Source organism: Mobula birostris, chromosome 3 (assembly GCF_030028105.1).
Source record: "Mobula birostris isolate sMobBir1 chromosome 3, sMobBir1.hap1, whole genome shotgun sequence".
Taxonomy (NCBI): domain Eukaryota; kingdom Metazoa; phylum Chordata; class Chondrichthyes; order Myliobatiformes; family Myliobatidae; genus Mobula; species Mobula birostris.
The window spans coordinates 10928076-10955025 of record NC_092372.1 but is presented as its reverse complement, the minus strand read 5'-3'; the positions used below and the strand labels follow the sequence as shown (position 1 = coordinate 10955025).

Sequence of the window (26950 nt, the reverse complement as noted above, 5' to 3'; positions counted from 1 at the left end):
GGCCACCAAGCAGCTCCACACAGCAACCCACCTATTTAACCATAGCCTAAACACAGGACAGTTTGCAATAACCAGTTGACCTACTAACCTGTATGTCTTTGGAAGGTGGGAGGAAACCGGAGCACCCGGAGGAAACACGTGGACACACGGGAAGGAATGTACACACTTGCTTAAGGAGGACGCCAGAATTGAACTCCCAACTCCAACGGTGCAAGCTGTAATAGCATTGAACGAACCACTACACTACAGTGGCGCCCCCATGTTGCAGATTACTATACCTCTGAAAGGTTGAGCGCAGCAAGAAGCCTCCAACTCTTCAGTACAACCATGGTGTCTTGGTGTCCTGTGCCAAGAGGCACATGTCCCTGGGTCTGTATGGACATGAAATGGTTGGTCCTCACTGCGTGAATAATGGGCGAAATGTTCGTGCTCCGGTGTTCCTTTATCAGCACTGCAGCGTAATTTGGGATCCTCCAGCCTAGTCCCGCACGGAATTCCCCATGGATACAGCCTTCCATTCAGAGGATCTAGCCCACTTAAATCGGAGCCCAGATCACAGTCCTGAAGCCAGCCGGGATACCTCAGCTCTGGCACGCTAGTTATCCCAGAGACGCCCAGCTCAGATTTCTGGCTGGTCAGCCACCTTGGATAACTCTGCCTGGACAGAGTGTTAAACCTGCGGTCTCTAAGTCCACAATCTTCCACAGAAGAGGCTCCTGGAACGAAGGAGGCCTTGCACTCATCTCCCTTGCTTGGCCCTCTCTTGGGACGTACGAGTTGGAAAGGCTTGAGACGAGCATTCCAGTTTGATAGCCCGTCACCAGCTCGCCCAGAAAACTGTGCAAAGTCGTCATCCTTCCTGCGAGGTCGGGTCTCAGAATATTCTGGAAACGACTTTACAGAGGGGTACCAGGAGTCGCGTTTCGGATGGGATCCCCAATGCTGGTTGGCCTTTGACAAGCACTTCAGCACGGAACTTCGGGTCAGAGGTAGGGAGCCATCCGCTGGAAGGTGCAAAAGATCATCAGTGGTGAGGCTGATGAGGTCCGGATCAGTACCCATCTGCCTTCCTAAAGGTCGAACGGGAAAATCCGAATCTTTGAAGGAATGCTGCTGTGTGAAAGCTGCAAGACAACACAGTTAGTTAACAATAATTGCATTTGACTCCCTGGCTAGAAATAACAAAAATAAATCATAAACACAAAAGATTCAGTAGATGCTGGAAATTGTGAGCCTCCCTGCCTGTCTCTCTCAGTCTGTCCGCCTCCCCCTCCCTCCATCACCCCATGTGAGGACAATAAAATAGGTAAAATTAGTGCAGGTATGTTGGTCCATGCCACGATGAGGTCACTCTCAGCAAGGAGGAGCAACACTCTCAAGGGAACCTGACGGCATGAACATCGATTTCTCCGTCCTATCATTTTTTTTTCCTCTTTCTCGCCCCACCCACCATCCCTTGCCCCTCTCCTTCCCTCTGCTTTTATTCCCTGCTGGCCTCTCACCTCTTCTTCTCAACTGCCTATCACCTCACCCTAGTGCTCCTCCTCCTTCCCTTTCTCCCATGGTCCACTTCCTCTCCTATGGGATTTCTTCTTCTCCAGCCCGTTACCTTTCCCCATATCTGGCTTTACCGATCACCTTCAAGCTTGTACCGTTGCCCTGCCTCCAACCTTTCTATTCTGGCATCTCCCCCGCTTCCTTTCCAGTCCTGATGAAGGGTTTCAGCCTGAAACTTCGACTGTTTGTTTATTCATTTTCATTGACGCTGCCCGACCTGCTGAGATCCTCCAGTACTGTGTGAGTGTGTTACTCAGGATTAGTGTGAACAGTATGACTGATGATCTGTATGACCAAAGGTCCGTTTCCCTTCCTGTGTCACTCAGTGACTCTTAACTCAGCCTTTCAGAAGGGTGACTTGATAGACATCAACAAGATCATAAGAGGCATAGGTCGAGTGGATGGTCAGGGTGGAAGTGGCTAACAGAAGGGGACATAATTTTAAGACGACTGGAGGAAAGTATAGGGGAATATCAGAGATAATTTCTTTACACAGAGAGTGGTGGATGTAGGGAACATCCTGCCAGGGGAGGTGGTAGAGGCAGATAAATTAGGGACTCTTAGAAAGGCACAAAGATGGAGGGTTATGTAGGAGGGAAGATGTTAAATTAGGTTATAAAGTTGGCACAAAATGGTAGGCCGAAGGGCTTGTACAGTTCTGTACTGTAACGTTCTATGTTGTTTCATTTGTCTGCGAGGCGGTCACCACTCTTTAGAAAACAATGAAACTTGCATACTGCACGAAGCCGTTTGTTAAGTCGAGAGAATTGGCAGGCAACTACTCACACAGCCAACAAGGCAGCTTTAGTCATAGAACACTACAGCAAAGAAAAAGCCCCATCACGTCAGTGCCAAACTGTTATTCTGCCTAGTCCCATCGACCCACACCTTGATTACAACTCTCCATTCACTTTCCATCCAAATTTCTCTTAAATGGTGAAATCAAACCTGAATCCACCACCTCTGCTGGCAGCTCGTTCCGCACCCTCACCATCCTTTGAGTGAAGAAGTTCCCCTTAAATATTTCACCTTTCACCCTTAGCCTATGATTAATTCTGTCCCTATACACACTAATGTATCTGAGTGACTGAAGGGCATTCATCACCTGTAAGTAACAGGTCACTTCTTCCTCATTCCAAAGATTCGAAGTACATTTATTATCAAAGTATGTATACAGAACACAACTCTGAGATTCCGCCTCCCGTAGGCTGCAACAAAACAAAGAACGGTTCACGAAAACATCAAACACTCAAGGCACAATAAAAGAACAAATTATGCAAACAGCAAAAAGCGAGTGAACAGCACGTACAATGTCTACAAAAAGTATTCACACCCGTTGGAAGTCTTCATGTTTTATTGTTTTACAACACTGAATTACAGTAGAACTAATTTGGTTTTTTGACACTGATTAACAGAAAAGACTCTTTCATATCAAAATGAAAACAAATTTCCACAAACTGGTCTAAATTCATTAATTACTAAACACAAAATAATTGATGGCATAATTATTTATTCCCATCAAGTCAGTATTTAATAGATGCACCTTTAGCAGCAATTACAGGCTTGAGTCTGTGTGGATAGGTCTCTATCAGCTTTGCACATCTGGAAACTGCATTTTTCCCCCCTATTCTTCTTTATAAAACTGCTCAAGCTCTGTCAAATTCCATGGGGACCATGAATGAACAGTCCTTTGCAAGTCCAGCCACTAATTCTGAATTAGATTGAGTTTGTTCTGGAGTCTGACTTGGCCACTCCAGGACATTAACTTTGTTTTTAAGCCATTCTTCTGTAGCTTTGGCTTTATGCTTGGGGTCACTGACTTGCTGGAAAACAAATCTTCTCTCAATTCGCAGTTCTCTTGCAGACTGCATCAAGTTTTCCTCCAGGATTTCCCTGTATTTCGCTGCATACACTTTACCCTCTACCTTCACAAGTCTTCCAGAACCTGCCGCAGTGAAATATCCCCACAGCATGATGCAGCCACCACAATGCTTCACGATAGGGATGGTGAGTTTTTGATGATGTGCGTGCTTGGTTTACACCAAACGTAGCATTTATTCTGATGGCCAAAAGCTCAATTTTGGTTTCATCAGACCACAGAACCTTCTTCCAGCTGATTTCAGAGTCTCCCAAATGCTTTCTGGCAAACTCTAGCCGATATTTTATGTGAGTTTGTTTTCCCCCAACAGTGGCTTTCTCTTTGCCACTCTTCCATAAAGCTGTGACTGGTGAAGCACCGGGCCAACAGTTGTTGTACGCGCAGTCTCTCCCATCCCAGCCACTGAAGCTTGTAACTCCTCCAAAGTTGTCATAAGTCTCTTGTTGGTCTCCCTCACTCGCCCCCCTTCTTGCGCAGTCACTCAGTTTCTGAGGCCAGCCTGCTCCAGGCAGATTTACAGCTGTGCCATATTCTTTCCATTTCTTGATGATTGACTCAACTGTACACAAAGGGATATTCAGTGACTTGGAAATTTTCTTGTATCCATCTCCAGACTTGTGCTTTTTAATAACCTTTCTGCAGAGTTGCCTGGAGTGTTCTTTTGTCTTCATGGTGTAGTTTTTGCCAGGATATTTTTCACCAGCAGTTGGACCTTCCAGATACAGGTGTATTTTGACAATCAATTGAAACACCTTGACTCCACACAGGTGATCTCCATTTAACTAATTATGTGACTTCTAAAGCCAATTGGCGGAACCAGTGATGATTTGCTGTGTCATATTAATGGGGGTGAATAATTATGCAATCAATTAGTTTGTGTTTTATATTTGTAATTGAGGAGCTCTGATTACAAGCTAAGAAATCAAGGACTCACAACCAGATAGGGTTCAAAGTGGGCCGCCAACTCAGCCCTAGACTAGGCAGTGAGCTCCCTGCAAATGAGAGACATCATCAACAACCCATGCCTGGGACGGCAAGGCCTCAGCTCTACAAACTTCCAACTGTGCGAGGGACAGGCATGACATGGTCCAGGCACAGATGCGGAACCCTGAGGACAAAAGGTGGGTATCGAAGGCAGTGGAGTCAGGGTCATAGGGCGCCCGGATGAAATAGGATCTTCCCAAGCACAAGGTCACTTGGGCAGAGCTTTGGAGAAATGGGCCCTTCTGCATTCCTCTGCTCCTGCGGCGCATGTACGACACTCTCCCTACACCATCACAGATGCACACGAGGGCTGAGAGAGGACCCCAACTGCAAGCCTGGTGATCAGCGGGGCTCACTGGAACACATACTGTCAGGATGCAAAACAGCTTTAACACAACAACGGTCTAGATGGCCTCACGACAAGACCCTGCTGTCCCTTGCTGACACACTGGAGCGGGAGAGGTGTAAAAAGAGACCAGCTGGCAGAGAGACAAACAGAGCAGTCAATTTCATCAAGGAGAGGACCACGCCAATCATATCAAAGAGGCCTAAATCCAGTCTGCTGCAAACTGCCACATCATAGGAGATGAGGGTCAATATGGGGAGGGAGTTCCCATAGGTGGTGCAAACCGCACTTCAACCGGACATCGCACTGTGATCCACCGAAGGCAAGCGATCATCCTGGTGGAGCTCACTAGGAAAGGAGGAAGGATGTGAGGAGGCTCATGAGAGAAAGGTCCTGAAGTACCAGTCCTCAGTCCCAGGAGTGCAGGGACGAAGGACGGCAGGTGTGGTTATTCCCCACGGAGATCGGCTATAGAGGGTTCCCGGCAAGGTTGGCGTGGAGGTTGCTGTCTGCGCTGGGCCTTGATGAAAAGAGCAAGAACAAAGCAGCTCACAGGATGTGGGGGCCGGGGGGGGGCGGGGTGAGCAGAAAGTTCCTCTTGCTGGGTATGGAGCAGGCGAGAGGAGTTGAGCTGGAAGTCAGGAGCAGATGGGCACCACTGCTGACCCGCCAACTGGAGAGTGTCGTGGTTAAGGGTTGAAACACTCTATGAAGGTTGGGCACCACCTAACGACATCTGTTCCTGGCCAAAGGTTACAGTTACCTCATCACGTAACTTGAAAGAGCACCCTGGTGTATGCTGCAAGTAGGATTGCCAACTGTCCCGTACTAGCCGGGACACCCCGTATATTGGGCTAAATTGGTTTGTCCCGTATTTCCCCAGTTAAGGTAGAGCACACCTATGAAACTGTTCGTAGGCCAAAATGGCGTAAAGCGCAGAAGCAATTACCATTAATTTATATGGGAAAAATTTTTGAGTGTTCCCAAACCCAAAAAATAACCTACCAAATCATACTAATAACACATAAAACCTAAAATAACACTAACATATAGTAAAAGCAGAAATGATATGATAAATACACAGCCTATATAAAGTAGAAATAATGTATGTATAGTGTATCAGAATCGGGAAGATTAAGCCAAAACCCATTTGTAGAAAAAAATCAGCACGTACACGCATGTGCACACAGGTGCCCGAACAAGGCTTCATGGTCATTGTAGTCTTTCTTGGGGGTAAACACAAGTGTCCCGTATTTGACTGCTACTTTTGTCCCTTATTTGGGAGTGAGGAAGTTGGCAACCCTAGATGCAAGCGAGATCTTTTTGCAGAGATCTGTTTTCACTTTGACACAAAAGAGTCTTTTTCTGTTGATCAGAGCCAAAAAAAGCCAAATTGAATCCACTGTGATTCAGTGTTGTAAAAGAATAAAACATGAATACTTCTGGGGAGGGGGTGGTTAATACTTTTTATAGGGACTGTAAAATATCAAACATCAAATCAGCAGTCCAGTAGTATTCAGTATAGTTCCATTCAGCACTGTGCTGCAAGCCCACTGCAGGCTGCGGGCCATTTTTCACCGAAGCGCCCAAGTCCACATCAATCATCCCAAACAAACTGCTCAAAAACAGCAAACAGAATCCAGGCACACATGCAACATGAGCCTCAAAGTCCTCCAACACGAGTCCACAGCCCTGCCGATCAATCCTTGCAACATGGAACCCAAGACTCCTGCACTTCCCTCAGCTAGTGAGAGGGAGAGGAAGAGCGATCAAATACAGGCAGACGGCACCAAACATAGAAAATAGGTGCAGGAGTAGGCCATTCAGCCCTTCAAGCCTGCACCGCCATTCAGTATGATCATGGCTGATCATCCAACTCAGAACCCTGCACCAGTCTTCCCTCCATACCCCCTGACCCCCGTAGCCACAAGGGCCATATCTAACTCCCTCTTAAATATAGCCAATGAACTGGCCTCAACTGTTTCCTGTGGCAGAGAATTCCACAGATTCACCACTCTCTGTGTGAAGAAGTTTTTCCTAATCTCGGTCCTAAAAGGCTTCCCTTTTATCCTCAAACTGTGACCCCTCATTCTGGACTTCCCCAACATCGGGAACAATCTTCCTGCATTTAGCTTGTCCAATCCGTTTAGGATTTTATACGTTTCAATAAGATCCCCCCTCAATCTTCTAAATTTCAATGAGTATAAGCCTAGTTCATCCAGTCTTTCATCATATGAAAGTCCTGCCATCCCAGGAATCAATCTGCTGAACCTTCTTTGTACTCCCTCTATGGCAAGGATGTCTTTCCTCAGATTAGGGGACCAAAACTGCACACAATACCCCAGGTGTGGTCTCACCAAGGCCCTGTACAACTGTAGTAGTACCTCCCTGCTCCTGTACTCAAATCCTCTTGCTATAAATGCCAGCATACCATTCGCCTTTTTCACCGCCTGCTGTACCTGCATGCCCACTTTCAATGACTGGTGTATAATGACACCCAGGTCTCGTTGCACCTCCCCATTTCCTAATCGGCCACCATTCAGATAATAATCTGTTTTCCTATTTTTGCCACCAAAGTGGATAACTTCACATTTATCCACATTAAATTGCATCTGCCATGAATTTGCCCACTCACTTAACCTATCCAAGTCACTCTGCATCCTCTTAGCATCCTCCTCACAGCTAACACTGCCGCCCAGCTTCGTGTCATCCGCAAACTTGGAGATGCTGCATTTAATTCCCTCATCCAAGTCATTAGTAAATATTGTAAACAACTGGGGTCCCAGCACTGAGCCTTGCGGTACCCCACTAGTCACTGCCTGCCATTCTGAAAAGGTTCCATTTATTCCCACTCTTTGCTTCCTGTCTGCCAACCAATTCTCTATCCACATCAAGACCTTACCCCCAATACCATGTGCTTTAAGTTTGCACACTAATCTCCTGTGTGGGACCTTGTCAAAAGCCTTTTGAAAATCCAAATATACCACATCCACTGGTTCTCCCCTATCCACTCTACTAGTTACATCCTCAAAAAATTCTATGAGATTCGTCAGACATGATTTTCCTTTCACAAATCCATGCTGACTTTGTCCGATGATTTCACCGCATTCCAAATGTGCTGTTATCACATCTTTGATAACTGACTCTAGCAGTTTCCCCACCACCGATGTTAGGCTAAGCGGTCTATAATTCCCCGGTTTCTCTCTCCCTCCTTTTTTAAAAAGTGGCGTTACATTAGCCACTCTCCAATCCTCAGGAACTAGTCCAGAATCTGAAGTGTTTTGAAAAATTATCACTAATGCATCCACTATTTCTTGGGCTACTTCCTTAAGCACTCTGGGATGTAGCCCATCTGGCCCTGGGGATTTATCTGCCTTTAATCCCTTCAATTTACCTAACACCACTTCCCTACTAACATGTATTTCCCTCAGTTCCTCCATCTCACTGGACCCTCTGTCCCCTACTATTTCCGGAAGATTATTTATGTCCTCCTTAGTGAAGACAGAACCAAAGTAATTATTCAATTGGTCTGCCATGTCCTTGCTCCCCATAATCAATTCACCTGTTTCTGTCTGTAGGGGACCTACATTTGTCTTAACCAATCTTTTTCTTTTCACATATCTATAAAAGCTTTTACAGTCAGTTTTTATGTTCCCTGCCAATTTTCTCTCATAATCTTTTTTCCCCTTCCTAATTAAGCCTTTTGTCCTTCTCTCCCGAACTCTGAATTTCTCCCAGTCCTCAGGTGAGCCACTTTTTCTGGCTAATTTGTATGCTGCTTCTTTGGAATTGATACTATCCCTAATTTCCCTTGTCAGCCACAGGTGCACTACTTTCCTTGATTTATTCTTTTGCCAAACTGGGATGAACAATTGTTGTAGTTCATCCATGCGGTCTTTAAATGCTTGCCATTGCATATCCACCGTCAACCCTTTAAGTGTCATTTGCCAGTCTATCTTAGCTAATTCACGTCTCATACCTTCTTTAAGTTCAGAACCTTTGTTTCTGAATTAACTATGTCACTCTCCATCTTAATGAAGAATTCCACCATATTATATCACTCTTACCCAAGGGGCCTCTCACGACAAGATTGCTAATTAACTCTTCCTCATTGCTCAATACCCAGTCTAGAATCGCCTGCTCTCTAGTTGGTTCCTCGACATGTTGGTTCAAAAAACCATCCCGCATACATTCCAAGAAATCCTCTTCCTCAGCACACTAACCAATTTGGTTCACCCAATCTATATGTAGATTGAAGTCAGCCATTATAACTGCTGTTCCTTTATTGCACACATTCCTAATTTCCTGTTTAATACCGTCCCCAACCTCACTACTACTGTTAGGTGGCCTGTACACAACTCCCACCGGCATTTTCTGCCCCTTAGTGTTATGCAGCTCTACCCATATCGATTCCGCATCCTCCCGGCTAATGTCCTTCCTTTCTATTGTGTTAATCTCCTCTCTAACCAGCAATGCTACCAGATTCGAACCCGGGAACCTCCATTCCAGAGTCCAGCGCTGATGTCAGCCGGCCCTCATTGATTCTATTATGCTTATTTGTAGTTCCTGTGAATGCCCACAAGAAAATAAATCTCAGGATTGTATACGGTGACATATCTGTACTTTAGTAATAAATTTACTTGAACTTTGACTTTAAAAGAAGGAACTACTTTAGGATCTATTCTAACCACAGCCTGACTGGTCTTTTGATGTTTTCCTTGAAGTTCTTTCATTTTTGTTAAAATAACCGAAAAATATAGTACTACGCAAAAGTCTTAGGCACCCTTGTTATATACATGTGCTTAAGACTTTTGCACAGTACTGTAGTTCTCAACATGGAGTGGAGAGTTTGTAAATCTGGTGGGAGCACAATATGTTAGGAATGGCGAGAGTGGAGAGCTGCAGGAGGGGTGTGGGACAGGTGGCTAAGATGGAGTGCCAGGGACAAGGGGATGGACACACCAGCCCTGAGACATCAAGCAAGGTCATTTGGTTCCAAACAATTGGTTTATTGATCATTACAGAATGTCTCTCTGGTGGTTCATGCTCCCTCCCCTCTCTCTTCACCATTTCCCAACCATGATTCCCCTCTCTCTGCCCCTTCCCACTCTCAGGCTACGTCCACACGAGACCGGATAATTTTGAAAACGCCGGTTTCGAGTAAAAAGGACAGGCGTCCACACTAGGTGTATTTCAAAATATCTCTGTCCACACCAAAACACATATTTGGGCGAATCTACTCCTACTGGGCATGCAAAGACACATCTACGGTAAGCAAGCGAAGAGGAAACAGTATAATATTTACAGTTCCACAGCGGCGTTGTGCTATTTCCATTGGTCAAAGACTACAGTACCTACAACAACAGCGAAAGAAAGTTTCCAAAAATGTCTTCGAGGAATACAAAGAAAACCTCCACTGGAAAAAGCAGACCAGACTTCTTCATTTAGACAGACAATGAAGTCGAGCTGCTCCTGCGAGTTACAAACAACTACAAAGTCAGCAAAGCAGTGGAGAACGTGGAGGGAGATGTTTAACTCCAAACAAGCTACTAACGTAGACAATAAACAACACATGCATGAAGCCGTCCTCTACCCAAGATCAACAAGTGAGTGGAATCTTCTGCCGCCAGACCTGCACAGTATTTCTGACATTAATATTTTTAAAGATAGACTCAATCAAATCAATTTAGGGGATCTAGTTAAAAAAGATCACTTTACAATTTAACTCTCACGCCGTTACAACAGCTGTTATAACAGCCCTCTGGCAGTGCTTGCGCAGTACCAAGCAGAAGCAGAAAACGCATTGTTGTTGTGGTGTTGTCATGACAACGTTTCAAAATCTCTCCGTTTACCTCGTCCACACTACAACACAAAATAATCGTTTTCAAATTTACACACTCTGGAGAGTGTTTTTGAAAATCTCCATTTTTGGGGGATGAAAACGCTGTTTCAGTGTGGAGGGAGGGTCAAAACAAAGAGAAAAGGCTTCGTTTTCAAAATTATCCGGCGTAGTGTGGACATAGCCTCAGTCCACAGTAGATATATATAAGATTTGTGCACAGGACTGTCGTTTGTATTCACATACTGCCTTGTATAGTCTCAAAAGACTCCAAGATTATTACAGCCTAAGGAAATATGTGTGTAGTCACCTGTTATATTGGAAATGTAAGAGTGTTTCTAATTATTTCTGGTTACTGATGGTGTTATCTTATTCATGTTACATTAAGTTATGTGAAAATTCTGCAACAATCCACTTCTCTATTGATTTTGAAAACACAAGGACAACAGGAACAAGGAGAGACAGAATTAACTAAAGATAGAAGGTAGAACAGAGCAGCACAGGCCTTTCGGCTCACAATGTTGTGCTAAACCTTTAACCTACCCTAAGATCAACCTAACCCTTTCCTTCCACATAGTCCTCCATTTTCTTCCATCCACGCACCTAGAAGTCTCTTAAATGTCCTTAATGTATCTGCCTCTACCTCTGACATGGGGGTTCCATGCATCCACCACTCTGTGTAAAGAACCTATCTTTAACATCTCCCTCTACATTTTCCTTCAATCACCTTAAAGTTATGCCCCCTCATATTAGCTATTTCTGCCTTAGGAAAAAGTCTCTGGCTATCCACTCTATGTCTCTCATCATCTTGTACTCCTCTATCAACACCTCTCATCCTTCTTCACTCCAAAGAGAAAAGCCCTAGCTCGCTCAACCTTTCCTCATGATTATGAAGACACGTAGTCTTCTTTTATTGTCATTTAGTAATGCATGCATTAAAAAAATGATACATTATTTCCTCCAGTGTGACATCACAAAACACAGGACAAATTAAGACTAAAAAAACTGACAAAACCATATAATTATAACATATAGTTACAACAGTGCAACAATACCATAACTTGATGAAGAAGTCCGTGAGCACAGTAAAGTTCAAAGTTTCTCAAATGTCCCACATCTCACGCAGACAGGAGAAGGAAGAAAAACTCTCCCTGCCATGCCGACCACAATCCGACTCCGAGTCATCCGAAAACTTCGAGCTCTGATCAGCTCTCCGACACCGAGTACTGAGCGCCATCTCTGTCCAAGGGATTCGACCTCTTTCTCGGTTGCCAAAAGCAGGAAAGGCCGGGGATTTTGAGGCCTACCCTCTGAAAGATTCCCGACCGCGCAGTAACGACAGCAGCGAACGAGCGTTTCAGAAATTTTTCCAGATGTTCCTCTGTGCTTTCACGTCCATTCAGAATTGTTCACGGCCCCTATTTAACGGATACAATATCATTTTCACCGGAGAGCTGCGCACATGCGATGCGCTGCCATCTTCTCCTCCGCCAAGACATGCTCTCCAGTCCAGGCAACATCTCGGTAAATTTCCTCTGCACCCTCTCTAAAGTTTCCACATCCTTCCTATAAGGAGGTGACCAGAACTGAACACAATAGTCCAACTGTGGTCTAACCAGAGTTTTACAGAGATGCAACATTCCCTCACGGCTCATGTACTCGATCCCCCATTTAATGAAGGCCAACACACCACTTACCTTCGTAACAACCCTATCAACTTGATTTGGTCCATTCAGGATGAGAGAAAAACATTCTTACCTTCTCTTCCATTGTGTGCAGAAGTAGAAAACAGTTTGGAGCTGCTTCCCAAATGCAGTTTGTTTGCATGTTCCTTTGGGGAGGTCAGCTTCTTTTCAAAACTGTCAATATAAGCTTCCAGAGCCTCAGATGCTGACTGGTAAGTTTTCCCTCGGTAGAGAATGGAGCCGGGAAATTGGCGGGAGCCATAGGAATGATGGCCACTCCGGTGAGCAGTGCTGGTTAACAACGCAGACAGACCAGTGTCAGAAGACTGGAAGGATAGTCCATTGTTCATGATGTTCCTTGTCATTACATCTTGCAACGATATCTCACCTTGACACACAAAAATAAAACAAAGATGTTGCAAAACACAATACTTAGTGATATAGCACGGTAGCAGATGGCACGGTAGCCTAATGAGCCCGCGCCACCCAATTACGTCCTAATTTGTAAGTGTTTGGAATGTGGGAGGAAACCAGAGCACCTGGAGAAAAACCTATGCGGTCACAGAGAAAACATTCACACTCCTTACTGACAGTGGTGGAATTGAACCTGGGTCGGTGGCAATGTAATAGCATTAATCTAACCGCTATGCCACCATGCCGGTCCCAAATCCGTGTGATCCTTTCAAAAAGCATTTTCAACAACTAAGCATTCAGTGGGAAATACCCAAATGGTATCGCGGCATAAATTAAACAAAAGGGCAGACTTATGATGTCAACAGATGTAATGCTCCTACAAAGAGAGAAATGTAGTTAATAACTACTGTACAAATAGTCGAACAGGCAAAACATGCCATGGTCCTCAATACAGAACCTCATTTGTGACATTCACACATTGCCTTGGACACTAATGGGTTGATCGCTTCGTCAAGCACCTTCAGTCTGTCTGCCACAAAAGGCAGGATTTCCAGTGGCCACAATGAGGCCACACTCAGTTTGCAGGAGTATTCCTTCTGAGTAGCCTCCAACCTGATAGCATGAACAGTGATTTCTCTAACTTCCAGTAATTTCTCCCCTTCACTCTTTTTTCTCCATTCCCTATTCCCTCTTGCGCAATCTTTCCTCCTCACCTGCCTACTGTTTCCCTCTCGTTCCCCTCCTCCTTCCCTTTCTGTCATGTCCACACTCCTCTCCTATCAGATGCCTTCTTCTTCAGCTCTTTCCACTTCCACCCATCACCTCCCAGCTTCTCACTTCATTCCCCTTATCATCCCCCTCCACACTAACACCTGCCAGCTTGTACTCCTTCCCCTCCCTCCCCTCACCTTCTTATTCTGGCTTCTGCCCACTTCCTTCCCATCCTGATAAAGGAACTCAGCCTGAAACTTTCACTGTTTCCTCTTTCCCATAGATGCTGCCTGACCTGCTGAGTTCCTCCAGTATTTTGTGTGTGTTGCTATACCTTCTATGCCATTGGCCCCAGTTCTATAGATTCCTAGATCAATATGGCACAGATACAGGCCATTCAGCCCAACAAGTCCTGCTGATCAGCATGTCCACCCAGCTAATCCCAATCTCCTGCATTTTCCCCATATCCCTCCAAGCCCCTCCATGTACTCCAAGTGGTACTGTTGTAACTGCCACAACCGCTCCCTCTGGCAGCTCAATGCATATTCCAACCACTCTGTATGAGAAAACTGCCCCTTTATCTTTCCCCTCTCTCCTTATATCCATGTGCCCTAGTTTTTGATCCCTTACCCAGAGGAATTGGGTGGCGGGGTAGAGAGACGTCTGTACTAAAGGTGGTGTAAGGCACTCCTTCCCTCTGCTAATCTGAAGGTCACCATTGGACAAGGTGAAGAACCTGCTTATCCCCCCAATGAGGGTCAAGTGAAGCCATGGGAACAGGTGGTGGATGGTCGGGTGAGCAGCTGGTGCATATCACAAGTCCTGGTTATGCAACCACTGCTGACAGGCAGACAATCTCTGAAGAGTATTGATAATGGCTGGGGTCACCTGTCTTATAATGACACTGCCCAGAAGGCAATGGCAAACCATTTCTGTAGAAAAGTTCGCCAAGTACAATCACGGTTGTGGAAAGACCATGATCGCCTGCATCATACGACACGGCACATAACGATGATGATGATGGCCCAAGGGGAAAAAGGCTGATCACCTTATGTTTCCTAGACAGTTATCAATTTAACTTAGATCTGTTTTACGTTGATAAGCTTAGTTTTTGCTTTTATCTAAAATTGCAATTTGCCATTGCACCCTCAGAATTCTTTTTAACCACTTTCCCTTTATGCTAAATTCTCACTCTCAAAGTCGCTACATTATGTAAGTCACTCTTATTTAGCAGAATCACCTAACCGCGTCGCTGAAACCTGTGCAAAGTTCCAGAGCTTCGAGTCCCACTGGCTGAATGTAAAGTGAAGCTGGTAATTAAGATACAAGACTGGTTGCAAAAACATTACAAGCAAAATGTGGCGTTCTGTGCTCACCGGTACTTAACCATAAAATAAATGTATGCTCAAAAAATTGCCAACTCCTACACATTCAGTGGCCACTTTATTAGGTACACCCGCACATTAATGCAAATATCTAATCAGCCAATCATGTGGTAACAACTCAATGCATAAAATCACGCAAGGTCAAGAGGTTCAGTTGTTGTTCAGACCAAAAAGGGGAAGATATGTGATCTAAGTGACCTTGACTGAGGAATGATTGTTGGTGCCAGACAGGGTGGTTTGAATATCTCAGAAACTGCTGATCTCCTGGGATTTCCATGCACAACGGTCTCTACAGTTTACAAAGAATGGTGTGATAAACAAAAACAACATCCAGTGGCAGCATTCTGGGCAAGAACGACTTGTTAACGAGAGGTCAGAGGAGAATGACCAGACTGGTTCAAGCTGACAGGAAGGTGACAGTCACTCAAATTATCACCTGCTTCAATAGTGGTGTGCAGAAGAGCTTTTTAGAATGAAAAACATGTCAAACCTTGAAGTGACAAACGAGAGAAAATCAGCAGATGCTGGAAATCCAAGCAACACACGAAAAATGCTGGAGGAACTCAGCAGGCCAGGCTGCATCTATGGGGAAAAGAGTACAGTCGATGTTTCAGGCCCAAACTGTCGGCAGGACTGGAGAAAAAAAGCTGAGCAGATGTAAAAGGTGGGGGGATGAGAGAGAGAACCATCAGGTGTTAGGTAAAACCTGGGGTGGGGGGGGGGAAATGAAGTAAACGGCTGAGAAGGTGATTGGTGAATCAGACAGAAGGCCATGGAAGGAAAGGGGTGGGGGGAAAGCACCAGAGGGAGGCGATGGGCAAAGAGCTGAGGTGAGAGAAGGGATGGTAAATGGAGAAGGAGTGTGAGGGGCTGGGGGGATGAGCAATGGAGAAGGTGGGGGGGGGTTGGAGGGCATTGCTGGAAGTTTACGAGATCGATGTTCATGCCATCAGGTTGGAGGTTACCCACCGAATGGAATACAAGGTGTTGTTCCTCCAGTCTAAGTGTGGCCTCATCACAACAAAGGAGGCGGCCACGGATGGACATATCAGAATGGGAATGTGAAGCGGAACCTTCAAGTGGATAGGCTACAGCAGCAGAAGCCGACCAGGTACCTAACAAAATGGACACTGAATATCAATATCAATATGTGCTGTGTTGTGTGATGTGAATGATCATGGTCTCGTGATTCCTCGTGGCAAATTTTTCTACAGATGCAGTTTCCCATTGCCTTCTCCTGGGCAGTGTCTTTACAAGACAGGTGACCCCAGCCACTATCAATACTCTTCAGAGATTGTCTGCCTGGCGTCGGTGGTCACATAACCTGGACTTGCGATACGCACCAGCTGCTCAGATAACCATTCACCGCTTGCCTAAGGGTGACCTGCAGGCTAGCAAAGGGAACGAGCGTCTTACACCTCCTTTGGTAGAGAAGCATCTCCATCCCAGCTGAGTGTATAAGCAGGGATATAACACGTGTTATAGCAATTGATGAATGAAGGTAGCAACAAATATATGAAGTTCAGTAAGTAAAAGAAAAAAACTGAAATTACCAATCCGAAATGAAAGTAAAATATGCTGGAAAACACTGTAAAGTAATATCTCTCAAAAGAGGAACATAATTAAACTCGACTTCAATGAAAGGTTTTTGATTAGAAAGTTTAACACTGCTTCCCCTTCTACTAATGCAGTGCATTTCCAGAATCTTTTTTCACAGGGGAACCTCGTTTCTTCTTTCACTAAAGTTTTAATGGCGGTTGGCGAGGTGCATTAGCGCCACCTGCTGAGCATCATTCAAGCACACCGAACACTTCTCTTCCGGAAAGTCTTCGACCGCCGTCCCTCTCACATTTGAGTCACACATAGAAGAACCTCATTCGTTCAAGGGTACGTCCAATTAAATAGCAAACATGCAGTTGCAACTTGATTGGATGATTCGTATCTAAAAGGTGTGCTCTTTACAGTATAAATTATAATACCTGTACACCCACAATTGATCTCAAGGTATAGGGTCTTTAACAAGAGTCAGCGTCAGTTCGTTGATGACACCAGGCTAACGTGGAAGGTGCATGTGAATAAAATTCCAGAGAAGTGTAAAAATGCACCTTATGTCTGCCAACCGCCATTATACTTTAGAAGTAATAATGAATTATCGATCTGGTTACTTCACATAACCTGAGTTACCCTAGGACGGAGAAGGTACCTACGGGCTGATGCACATTTAAAAAGAGAGTAACGAAGTGTTAACCTCGATACCTGTCGGCGCACACACCGTGCAGCCTGCTGACGGGAGCGTTTAAACAACACATGCAGTCAGAGTTTATGGCTGTTTCTGTTCCTCTGGGCCCAGCTCCCCGGCCCGCAACCCACACACCGTCCGGTGCCCAGGTCCTCGCTTCTCGCCCCTCGCCCGTTCGGCTCCTGGTCTTTGGGTCTCAGGTCTCGGGTCTCCGGCTCCCGGACGCCCTACTGCCCGCTCTTGCCTCTCGGGATCCCGGACTCCTTGTCCTCGCCCCTCCGCCCTTCTCCAAACTCCCGCCCCCAACAATTGCTACAGTTGGGTCACACGGCGCATGCGCTCTCCGCTCCTCCGTCCCAGGACTCGCGCTCACGCTCATCTCAGCGAAGTTATATTACAGTACAGCAAGCCTGAAACTAGCTGCACGATTACAAAACTTCTTTTGAAAAGTTGTTGCATTTTAAGAATGAGAATATTTTAGTAACTGGAACACACTTAAAATCAGAATTAGGCATGTCATGAACGCAAGAGATTCTGCAGATGCTGCTAATGCAGAGTAACACCCATAAAATGCTGGAGGAACTCAGCAGGTCAGGCAGCATCTATGGAGGGGAATAAAGTGTCGACGTTTCGGGCCGAGACCCAACACGTTGACTGTTTATTCCTCTCCACAGATGCTCCCTTGATCTGCTGAATTCCTCCAGCATTTTGTGAGTGTTACTCAAGACTTACAGCTTCCGCAGGATCTCTTGTGTTCTGGTTTTGTGCGGCATGAAATTTGTTACTTTTCAGCAGCAGTACAGTATCAAAACATAAAGTTACCATAAATTACAAAATAAAGAAATAGTGCAAAAAGTAATGAGATTGTGTTTATGGACCGTTCAGAAATGCGAAGCTGGAGGAGAAGAAGAACCTGAATCTTTAAGTGCGTGGGTACCTCCTCTTTGAGGTTTGTAACGAGAAGAGGGCATGTCATATCCATCAGATATATTCATTATGCATGGGAAAGTAACACAGTGGATTCCAGTTAATTGGTGCAGCCACTTATTTGGGACAACTCTTAAAGAACATAAACTTTTCAAGAAAGTAGCCAGGATTCCCTTAATTTATTTGGGACATTAGGCCACATAAATGGTACGGGAGACTGTTGCTGAATGATTTCTAACTAGCGTCATGTCTCTGCACTTGTGCGGCTATGAGACACTAAACCGTGTTTAGAGCAAACGGTTTTTAGATAGCATCAGCTGCATGTGTTTGTGTTGAAAAAACAGTGATTTTATCACCAGTAGTTGGTGACACATAAGCTGTAAAGCATTTCAGGCTTGGAGCAACATGCGCAACACGCTGGACGAACTCAGCAGGTCGGGCAGCATCCGTGGAAATGATCAGTCAACGTTTCGGGCCAGAACCCTTCATCAGGACTGAAGAGGGAAGGGGCAGAGGCCCTATAAAGAAGGTGGGGGGAGGGTGGGAAGGAGAAGGCTGGTAGGTTCCAGGTGAAAAACCAGTAAGGGGAAAGATAAAGGGGTGGGGGTGGGGAGGCAGGGAGGGGATAGGCAGGAAAGGTGAAGAAGGAATAGGGGAAAGCACAATGGGTAGTAGAGGGAGGCGGAACCATGAGGAAGGTGATAGACAGCTGGAGGAGGGGCAGAGTGAAACTGGGATTGGGGAAAGGAGAGGGAGGGAATTACTGGAAGTTGGCAAATTCAATGTTCATGCCAAGAGGCTGGAGACTACCCATATGGTATATGAGGTGTTGTTCCTCCAACCTGAGTTTAGCCTCATCATGGCAGTAGAGGAGGCCATATATGGACATATCCGAATGGGAGTGTGAAGCAGAGTTGAAGTGGGTGGCAACTGGGAGATCCTGTCTGTTGTGGCGGTCGGAGCAGAGGTGCTTGTACTGCAGGGATTCCAGTTCCGGTTCCCCTATTCCTTCTTCACCTTTCCTGCCTACCCCTCTCTGCTTCCTGTCCCCCACCCCTTGATCTTTCCCCTTACTGGTTTTTCACCTGGATCCTCCCCCCCTCCCCCCACCTTCTTTATAGGGTCTCTGCCCCTTCCCTCTTCAGTCTTGACGAAAGGTCTCGGCTCGAAACGTTGACTGATCATTTCCACGGATGCTGCCTGACCTGCTGAGTTCCTCCAGCGTGTTGTGCATGTTGCTTTGACCCCAGCATCTGCAGAGTATTTTGTGTCTATTTCAGGCTTGGAGTTGCTAGAAATGTCCAAGAATGAAAATGAAATGATTTCCCTATTTCAACAAGTTAGAAAACTCAGAAGAATTTGAAGGTATTGGCAATCATCAGAAACAGAGATTTTGAGGATGAAATGGTCAAGAACACTATATGAAGGCAGGCCATGATCTGCACTGAGGCCAGTGCTGATTTTGTTCATTTATACTCAAAAGAATACTATGTGGATTAATTCCTCCATTGATAATCATTGGGAACTAACACACAGTTTTATGGCACTGTATTAGTATTGGTACTATTCTAATTTATTCCATACTTTTTATATTTTTTAACTATTTCACTGAAAGCATGGCTAATGGGGATAGTCGCTTCATTGGACCAAAATATAATGATCCCGATGTGTCCCGATTGACTGGAATCCACTATATTCAGCATTCTTAAGTAGCAGGGTGAACAGCCAGAAGTCGCGGTCAATTTAGGTACCAATGACATGGGTAGGATGAGTGATGAGGTTCTGCATAGGGAGCTCAGAAAGTTAGGTGTTCAGGGCAGGACCTCCAGTGTTGTGATCTCAGGATTGCTACCCATGCCATGTGCTTGTGAGGCTAGAACTAGGAACATAAGAACATAAGAACTAGGAGCAGGAGTAGGCCTGGCCCACTGAGCCTGCCCCGCTATTCAATAAGATCATGGCTGATTTGGCCTTGGACTCATCTCCACCTAACTGCCTTTTCCCCACAACCATTAATTCCCCTACTGTTTGTTATCTATCCAACTTCTCTTAAATATATTTATTGAGGTAGCTTCCACAGCTTCATTGGGCAGAGAATTCCACTGTTTCATCACCCTCTGGGAAAATCTGTTCCTCCTCATCTCCATCCTAAATCTACTCCCCCAAATCTTGAGGCTATGTCCTCTAGTTCTAGTCTCACCTACCTATCAGTAGAAACAACTTTCCTGCCTCTATTTTATCTATCACTTCCATAATATTATATGTTTATAAGGTCTCCTCTCATTCTTCTGAATTCCAGCGAGTACAGTCCCAGGTGATGCAATCTCTCCTCATAGTCTAACTGTCTCATCTCTGGAATCAACCTGGTGAACCTCCTCTGCACTGTCTCCAAAGCCAGTATATCCTTCCTCAAGTAAAGGGACCAGAACTGCACACAGTACTCCAGGTGCAGTCTCACCCTGTACAGTTGCAGCGTAACCTCCCTGCTCTTAAATTCAATCCTTCTAGCAATGAAGGCCAACATCCCATTTGCCCTCTTGATAGCCTGCTGCACCTGCAAACCAACCTTTTGTGATTCATGCACAAGCACTCCTAAGTCCCTACGCACAGCAGCATACTGAAATGCTTTACTATTTAAATAATAACCTGCTCTTCCTATTTTCCTTCCAAAGTGGATGACCATGCATTTACCAACATTGTATTCCAGCTACCAGACCCTTAACCGCTCACTTAACCCATCTATATGCAGACTCTCCATATCTTCTGTACAATTTGCTTTTCCACTTAATTTAGTATCATCTTAGATGTACTACAGTCAGTCCCCTCTTCCAGATCATTAATGTGTATCGTGAACAGTTGCGGGCCCAGCACCGACCCCTGTGGCACACCGCTCACCACTGATTGCCAACCAGAGTAACACCCATGTATCCCAACTCTCTGCTTTCTATTAATTAACCAATCCTCTATCCATGCTAATACATCACCCCCAGCTCTATGCATCCTTACCTTATGGATAAGTCTTTTATGTGGCACCTTATCAAATGCCTTCTGGAAATCCAAGTAAGTAATGTCCCCCCTATCCACTGTGCTCATTATATCCTCAAAGAACTCCAGTAAGTTTGTCAGACGGGACCTGCCTTTGCTGAATCCATGTTGCGTCTGCCTGAGAGATCCATTTAGCAGACGCAGCATGGATTCAGCAAATGCAGGTCCCGTTTGACAAACTTACTGGAGATTATACAGTTTAATACTTGGCTAAGGGGTTGGTGTAGGAGGGAGGGCATAAGATTTTTGGATCACTGGGCTCTCTTCCAGGAAAGGTGGGACCTGTACAGAAGGGACAGTTTGCACCTGAGCTGGAGGGGAAGTAATATCCTAGTGGGCAAGTTTGCTAATGCTGCACGATGAGGTTTATGCTAGAGTTGCAGGGGGATGAGAACCAGAGTGCCAGAACAGTTAGTGGAGAAGTTGTGGAGGCGGATGTTGGTAAGATCTCAGACAAAGTTAGGAATTGAAAGGTTGAGAATGGTGCCATTAGTGTCCCGAGCTGCCCATATTTCAATGCAAGAAGTATCGTAGGAAAGGCGGATGATAGTGCTGAAGATCGGGAAGCTGGTTTACAAACAGAGGTAATGTGTAGTGAAGAGAGGTTGCTGATAGGGCAAAATTGCAGTCAACAGGATGTTGCAACATAAAAGGCAAACAAAATCGAAAAGAGTGAATACAGGACTGAATACGTGCAGTATACCGCATAAAGTGGATGAACTTGTAGCACAGTTGCAAATTGGCAGGTATGATGTTGTAGGCATCACTGAATTATGGCTGAAAGATTATAGCTGGGAGCTTAATGTACAAGTATATACATTGTATCGAAAGTACAGGCAAGAAGGCCGAATCAAATGATTAGAAAGAGGTGACACAAGGTCAGAAGGTGTTGAATCATTGTGGAAAGAGCAAAGGAACTGCAAGGGTAAAAAGATCCGGATGGGAGTTGTATACAGACTCCCAAACAGTAGTAAGGATGTGGTCTACAAATTACAATGGGAGGTAGAAAATATATGCCAAAAGGGAAATGTTACAATAGTCATGGGCGATTTCTATATGCAGTTAGATTGGGAAAATCAGGCTGGTTGGTGCTAGATTCCAGGAGGGGGAATTTCTAGAATGCGGAGAAGATATCTTTTTAGAGCGGCTCATGGTTGAGCCCACTAGGCGATCAGCTATTCTGGATTGGGTGTTGTGCAATGAACCAAAATTGATTCGAGAGCTTAAGGTAAAAGAACTCTACAGGGCAGGTGAAAATAATATTATCAAATTCAACTTGAAATTTGAGAAGGAGAAGCTAAAGTAAGATGTATCAGTATTACAGTGGATTAAAGGGAATTACAGAGGCATGAGAGAGAAGTTGGCCAGAAATGATTGGAAAAGAACACCGGCAGGGATGATGACAGAGCAGCACTGCCTGTGATTTCTGGAAGCTATTTGGAAGGCACAGGATATATACATTCCAAAGAGGAAGAAGTATTGTAAAGGAAAGAAGACATAGCCATGGTTAATAAGAGAAGTCAAAGCCACCATAAAAGTCAAAGAGAGGGCATATTATAGAGCAAAAATTAGTGGAAAGTTAGAGCATTGAAAGCTTTTAAAAACCAACAGAAGGCAACTTAAAACATCACTAAGAAGGTAAAGATGGAATACAAAAGTAAGCTAACCAATAATATTAAAGAGGCTACCAAAAGTTTCTTCAGATACATAAAGTCCAAAAGAGAGTCGAGAGTGGATATCAGACCAGGTTGAAGGATGGCCTCTTTCCTACTGTTATCAGAGTCCTGAACGGTCCACTTGTATAATAACCTGGGGTTCTGACCTCACAATGGGCCTTATTATGATCTTCCAGCTTATTGTTCACCTGCACTGCATTTTCTCTGTAGCTGTTGCACTTTTTTCTGAATTCTACTATTGTTTTACCATGTTATACCTCAGTGCACTGTGTAATGATTTGATCTGTACCAACAGTATAGAAGAAAATCTTTTCCCTGCATCTTGGTACATGTTACAATAACAAAGCAATTCCAGTTCCCGTGTTTTAACTTCTTTTGCTTTAATCACAAAATCAAAAGTTACAGCACAGAAAGGTCAAATCCAAACTTAAGTTCTAAAATGCCACACTTTCTTCAGACCTCAGCAAGTCAGGCAGCATCCATGGAAAGGAATAAACAATCAACGTTTCAGGCCGAGACCCTTCACCAGGACTGGAAAGGAAGGGGAGCAAAGCCAGAATCAGAAGGTGGGTGGGTCAGAGAAAGAGCACAAGTTGGCAAGTGATAGATGAGACCAGGTGAGGAAGAAGGTACCAATTTAGCCAATTTCCCCTGGGATCAATAAAGTATGACAATGACTATGACTAGGTACATGGGTGAGAGGAGGGATGAAGTAAGAAGCTGGGAGTATTTAGGTGGAAGAGGTAAATGGCTGAAGAGGAGAGATTAGAGGACCATGAAAGAAATGGAAGGAGGAGGAGAACAAGAGGGAATCGATGGCCTGATAAGAAAAGAAGGGTAAGAGGGGAGTCAGAATGGGGAGTGGGAAAGGAGAGAAGTGGGAGTGGGGGGAAATTATCAGAAGTGGGAGAAGTCACTGTTCATGCCATCAGATTGGAGGCTAACCAGAGGATTATGGGGCTTTGCTCCACCGATTTGAGTTTGGTGTTATCCTGGCCAGAGTGGAGGCCATAAACAGACATGTCATAATGGAAACGGAAAGTCGAATTGAAATGGGTAAATACCAGAAGATCCTGCCTTTTGTGGTAGACAGAATGAATATGCTCAACAAAGTGGTCCCCCATTCTGTGTCAGGTTCCATTGACATGGAAGACCCACACCAGGCGGGTCCAGCTGCAATAGATGACCCTCATAGACTGGCAAGTGAGGTGTCACCTCACCTGGAAGGACTGTTTGGTGAGGGAGGAGGTGTAGGGGCTGATGTAGCCAGCATCACATTTGTAGGAATAAGCACCAGGAGGGAGGTCAGTGAGGAGGGATGAGTAGATCAGAGAGTCACATAGAGAGCATTCTCTCTAGAAAGCAGAGAGTGGGGGGGGGGGGTGGAGGGAAAAATGTACTTAGTGGTTGGATCCTGTTGGAGATTGGGAACTTATGAAGAATCATCATCATCACTATGTGCCATGTCATATGATGTAGGTGCACATCATGACAATGACTGTTCTTAACACATTTTTCGACATAAGTGCTTTGTAATTGCTTTCCTCTGGGCAGTGTCTTTACAAGATGGGTGACCCCAGCCAATACCAATACTCTTCAGAGATTGTCTGCCTGCTGTCAGTGGTCGTATAGCCAGGACTTGTGATATGCAGCAGCTGCTCATACGACCATCCACCACCAGCTCCCACAGCTTCACGTGACCCTGATCAGGGGGCTAAGCAGGTGCTACACCTTGCCCAATAGTGAGCTGCAGACTAGCAGAGATTAGGAGCACCTTGCATCTATTTAGGTAGAGATGTATCTCCACCCAATGATGAAGAATAACGAAGCTGAAACTTGCAAGGTAATGAAATTTTCTGATTCTTCAAACTTCAAACTTCAAAATAAATTTATTGTCAAAGTACATATACGTCACCATATACGACCCTGATATTTATTTCCTTGTGGGCACATTCAACAAATTCATAATAGAATAATAACCTTTACAGGATCAATGAAAGACTGCACCAACTTGGGTAATCAACCGGTGTGCAATAGACATTAGGCTGCAAATACAAAAATAAAGAAATAATAATAATAATTAATAAGTAATAAATATCGAGATGTAGAGTCCCTAAAAGTGAGTCTATAGGTTATGGAAACATTGAAGTGATGGGGCAAGTGAAGTTGAGTGAAGTTATTCCTCTGGTTCAGGAGCCTGATGATTGAGGGGTAATAATTGTTCCTGAACCTGGTGGTGTGAGACCTAAGGCTCCTGTACCTTCTTCTGATGGCAGCAGCAACAAGAAAGCAGGTCCTGGATGGTGGAGGTCCCTGTTGGTGGATGCTGCTTTCCTGCAACAATGCTTTGTGTAGATGTGCTCAATGGTGGGGAGGGTCTTTATCCATGATGGACTGGGCCATATTAAAGGCAATAAAGTGAAATGTCCATGTTCTGCATTAGATTCTAGAAACATAGAACATAGAAATAAAGAAAACCTACAGCACAATACAGGTCCTTCGGCTCACAAAGCTGTGCCGAACATGTCCTTACCTGAGAAATTACCCAGGGTTACCCATAGCCCTCTATTTTTCTGAGCTCCATATACCTGTCCAGGAGTCTCTTAAAAGTCCCTATCGTTTCCACCTCCACCACTGTCGCTGGCAGCCCATTCCATGCACTCACCACTTTCTGCATAAAAAACTTAACCCTGACATCTCCTCTGTACCTACTTCCATACACCTTAAAACTGTGCCCTCCCGTGCTAGCCATTTCAACCCTTGGAAAAAGCCTCTGACTATCGATCAATGTTTTTCATCATCCTATACACTTCTATCAGGTCACCTCTCACCCTCCGTCGCTCCAAGGAAAAAAGGCTAAGTTCACTTAACCTATTCTCATAAGGCATGCTCCCCAACCCAGGCAACAGCCTTGTAAATCTCCTCTGCACCACTTCTATGGTTTCCACATCCATCTACAGTGAGGCGACCAGAACTGATCACAGTACTCCAAGTGGGGTCTGACCAGAGTCCTATATGGCTGCAACAGTACCTCTTGGCTCCTAAACTCAATCCCATGATTAATGAAGGCCAATGCACCGTATGCTTTCTTAACCACAGAGTCAACCTGCACAGCAGCTTTGAGTGTCCTATGGACTCGAACCCTAAGATCCCTCTGATCCTCTACACTGCCAAGAGTCTTACCATTAATACCATGTTCTGTCATCATATTTGACCTACCAAAATGAACCACCTCACACTTATCTGGGTTGAACTCCATCTGCCAGTTCTCAATCCAGTTTTGCATCCTATCAATGTCCTGCTGTAACCTCTGACAGCCCTCCACACTATCCACGACACCTCCAACCTTTGTGTCATCAGCAAATTTACTGACCCATCCCTCCACTTCTTCATCCAGGTCATTCATAAAAATCACGAAGAGTAGGGGCCCCAGAACAGATCCCTGAGGCACACCACTGGTCACCGACCTCCATGGAGAATATGACCCGTTTACAACCACTCCTTGCCTTCTGTGGGCAGACCAGTTCTGGATCCACAAAGCAATGTCCCCTTAGATCCCATGCCTCCTTACTTTCTCAATAAGCCTTGCAGGGGATAACTTGTCAAATACCTTGCTGAAATCTATATACACTATATCTACTGCTCTACCTTCATCAATGTGTTTAGTCACATCCTCAAAAAATTCAATCAGGATTATAAGGCACGACCTGCCTTTCACAAAGCAATGCTGACTATTCCTAATCATATTATGCCTCTCCAAATGTTCATAAATCCTGCTTCTCAGGATCTTCTCTGTCAACTTACCAAGCACCGAAGTAAGACTCATTGGTGTATGATTTTTTGGGACTATCTCTACTCCCATTCTTGAATAATGGAACAACATCCGCAACCCTCCAATCCACTGGAACCTCTCCCGTCCCCGTTGATGGTGCAAAGATCATGATTCATGAGCTATTTTGAGTTCCTTGTTTTGTGGCTGCTTGTAAGGAGACGAATCTCAAGGTCGTATAATGTATCATAAATATACTTTGAACTTTGAGAAGGTGGTTGGGTCGGTGGGGGAGAATTGGTGAAGTGAGAAGCTGGGTAATGATAAGCAGAAGAGGTGACGGTCTCAAGAAGATGGAATCTAATAGGAAGAAACTTCTTCCCCTGTCTTTGCCGGGCATGATGAAGGGTCTTGGCCTGAAACATCGCCAGTTTATTGCCCTCCAGAGATGCTGCCTGACGTGTTGAGTTCCTTAATCATTTTGTGTATGTGGC

General features: G+C 45.0%; 1 protein-coding gene across 2 annotated transcripts in view; it reads right to left on the bottom strand.

Moving 5' to 3' along the window:
- Positions 1-17331, bottom strand: part of c3h18orf54 (chromosome 3 C18orf54 homolog) — a 61477-nt gene extending 44146 nt beyond the window's left edge. For both annotated transcript variants that reach the window (XM_072252210.1, XM_072252209.1), the window contains exons 1-3: positions 17049-17331; positions 12364-12678; positions 279-1124 (exon numbers count right to left, since the gene is read on the bottom strand). In XM_072252210.1, the coding sequence (XP_072108311.1) occupies positions 279-1124; positions 12364-12678; positions 17049-17109 (1222 nt within the window). In that variant the 5' untranslated portion in view covers positions 17110-17331. The remainder of the gene's footprint in view (positions 1-278; positions 1125-12363; positions 12679-17048) is intronic.
- Between the last annotated feature and the right edge of the window lie 9619 nt (positions 17332-26950).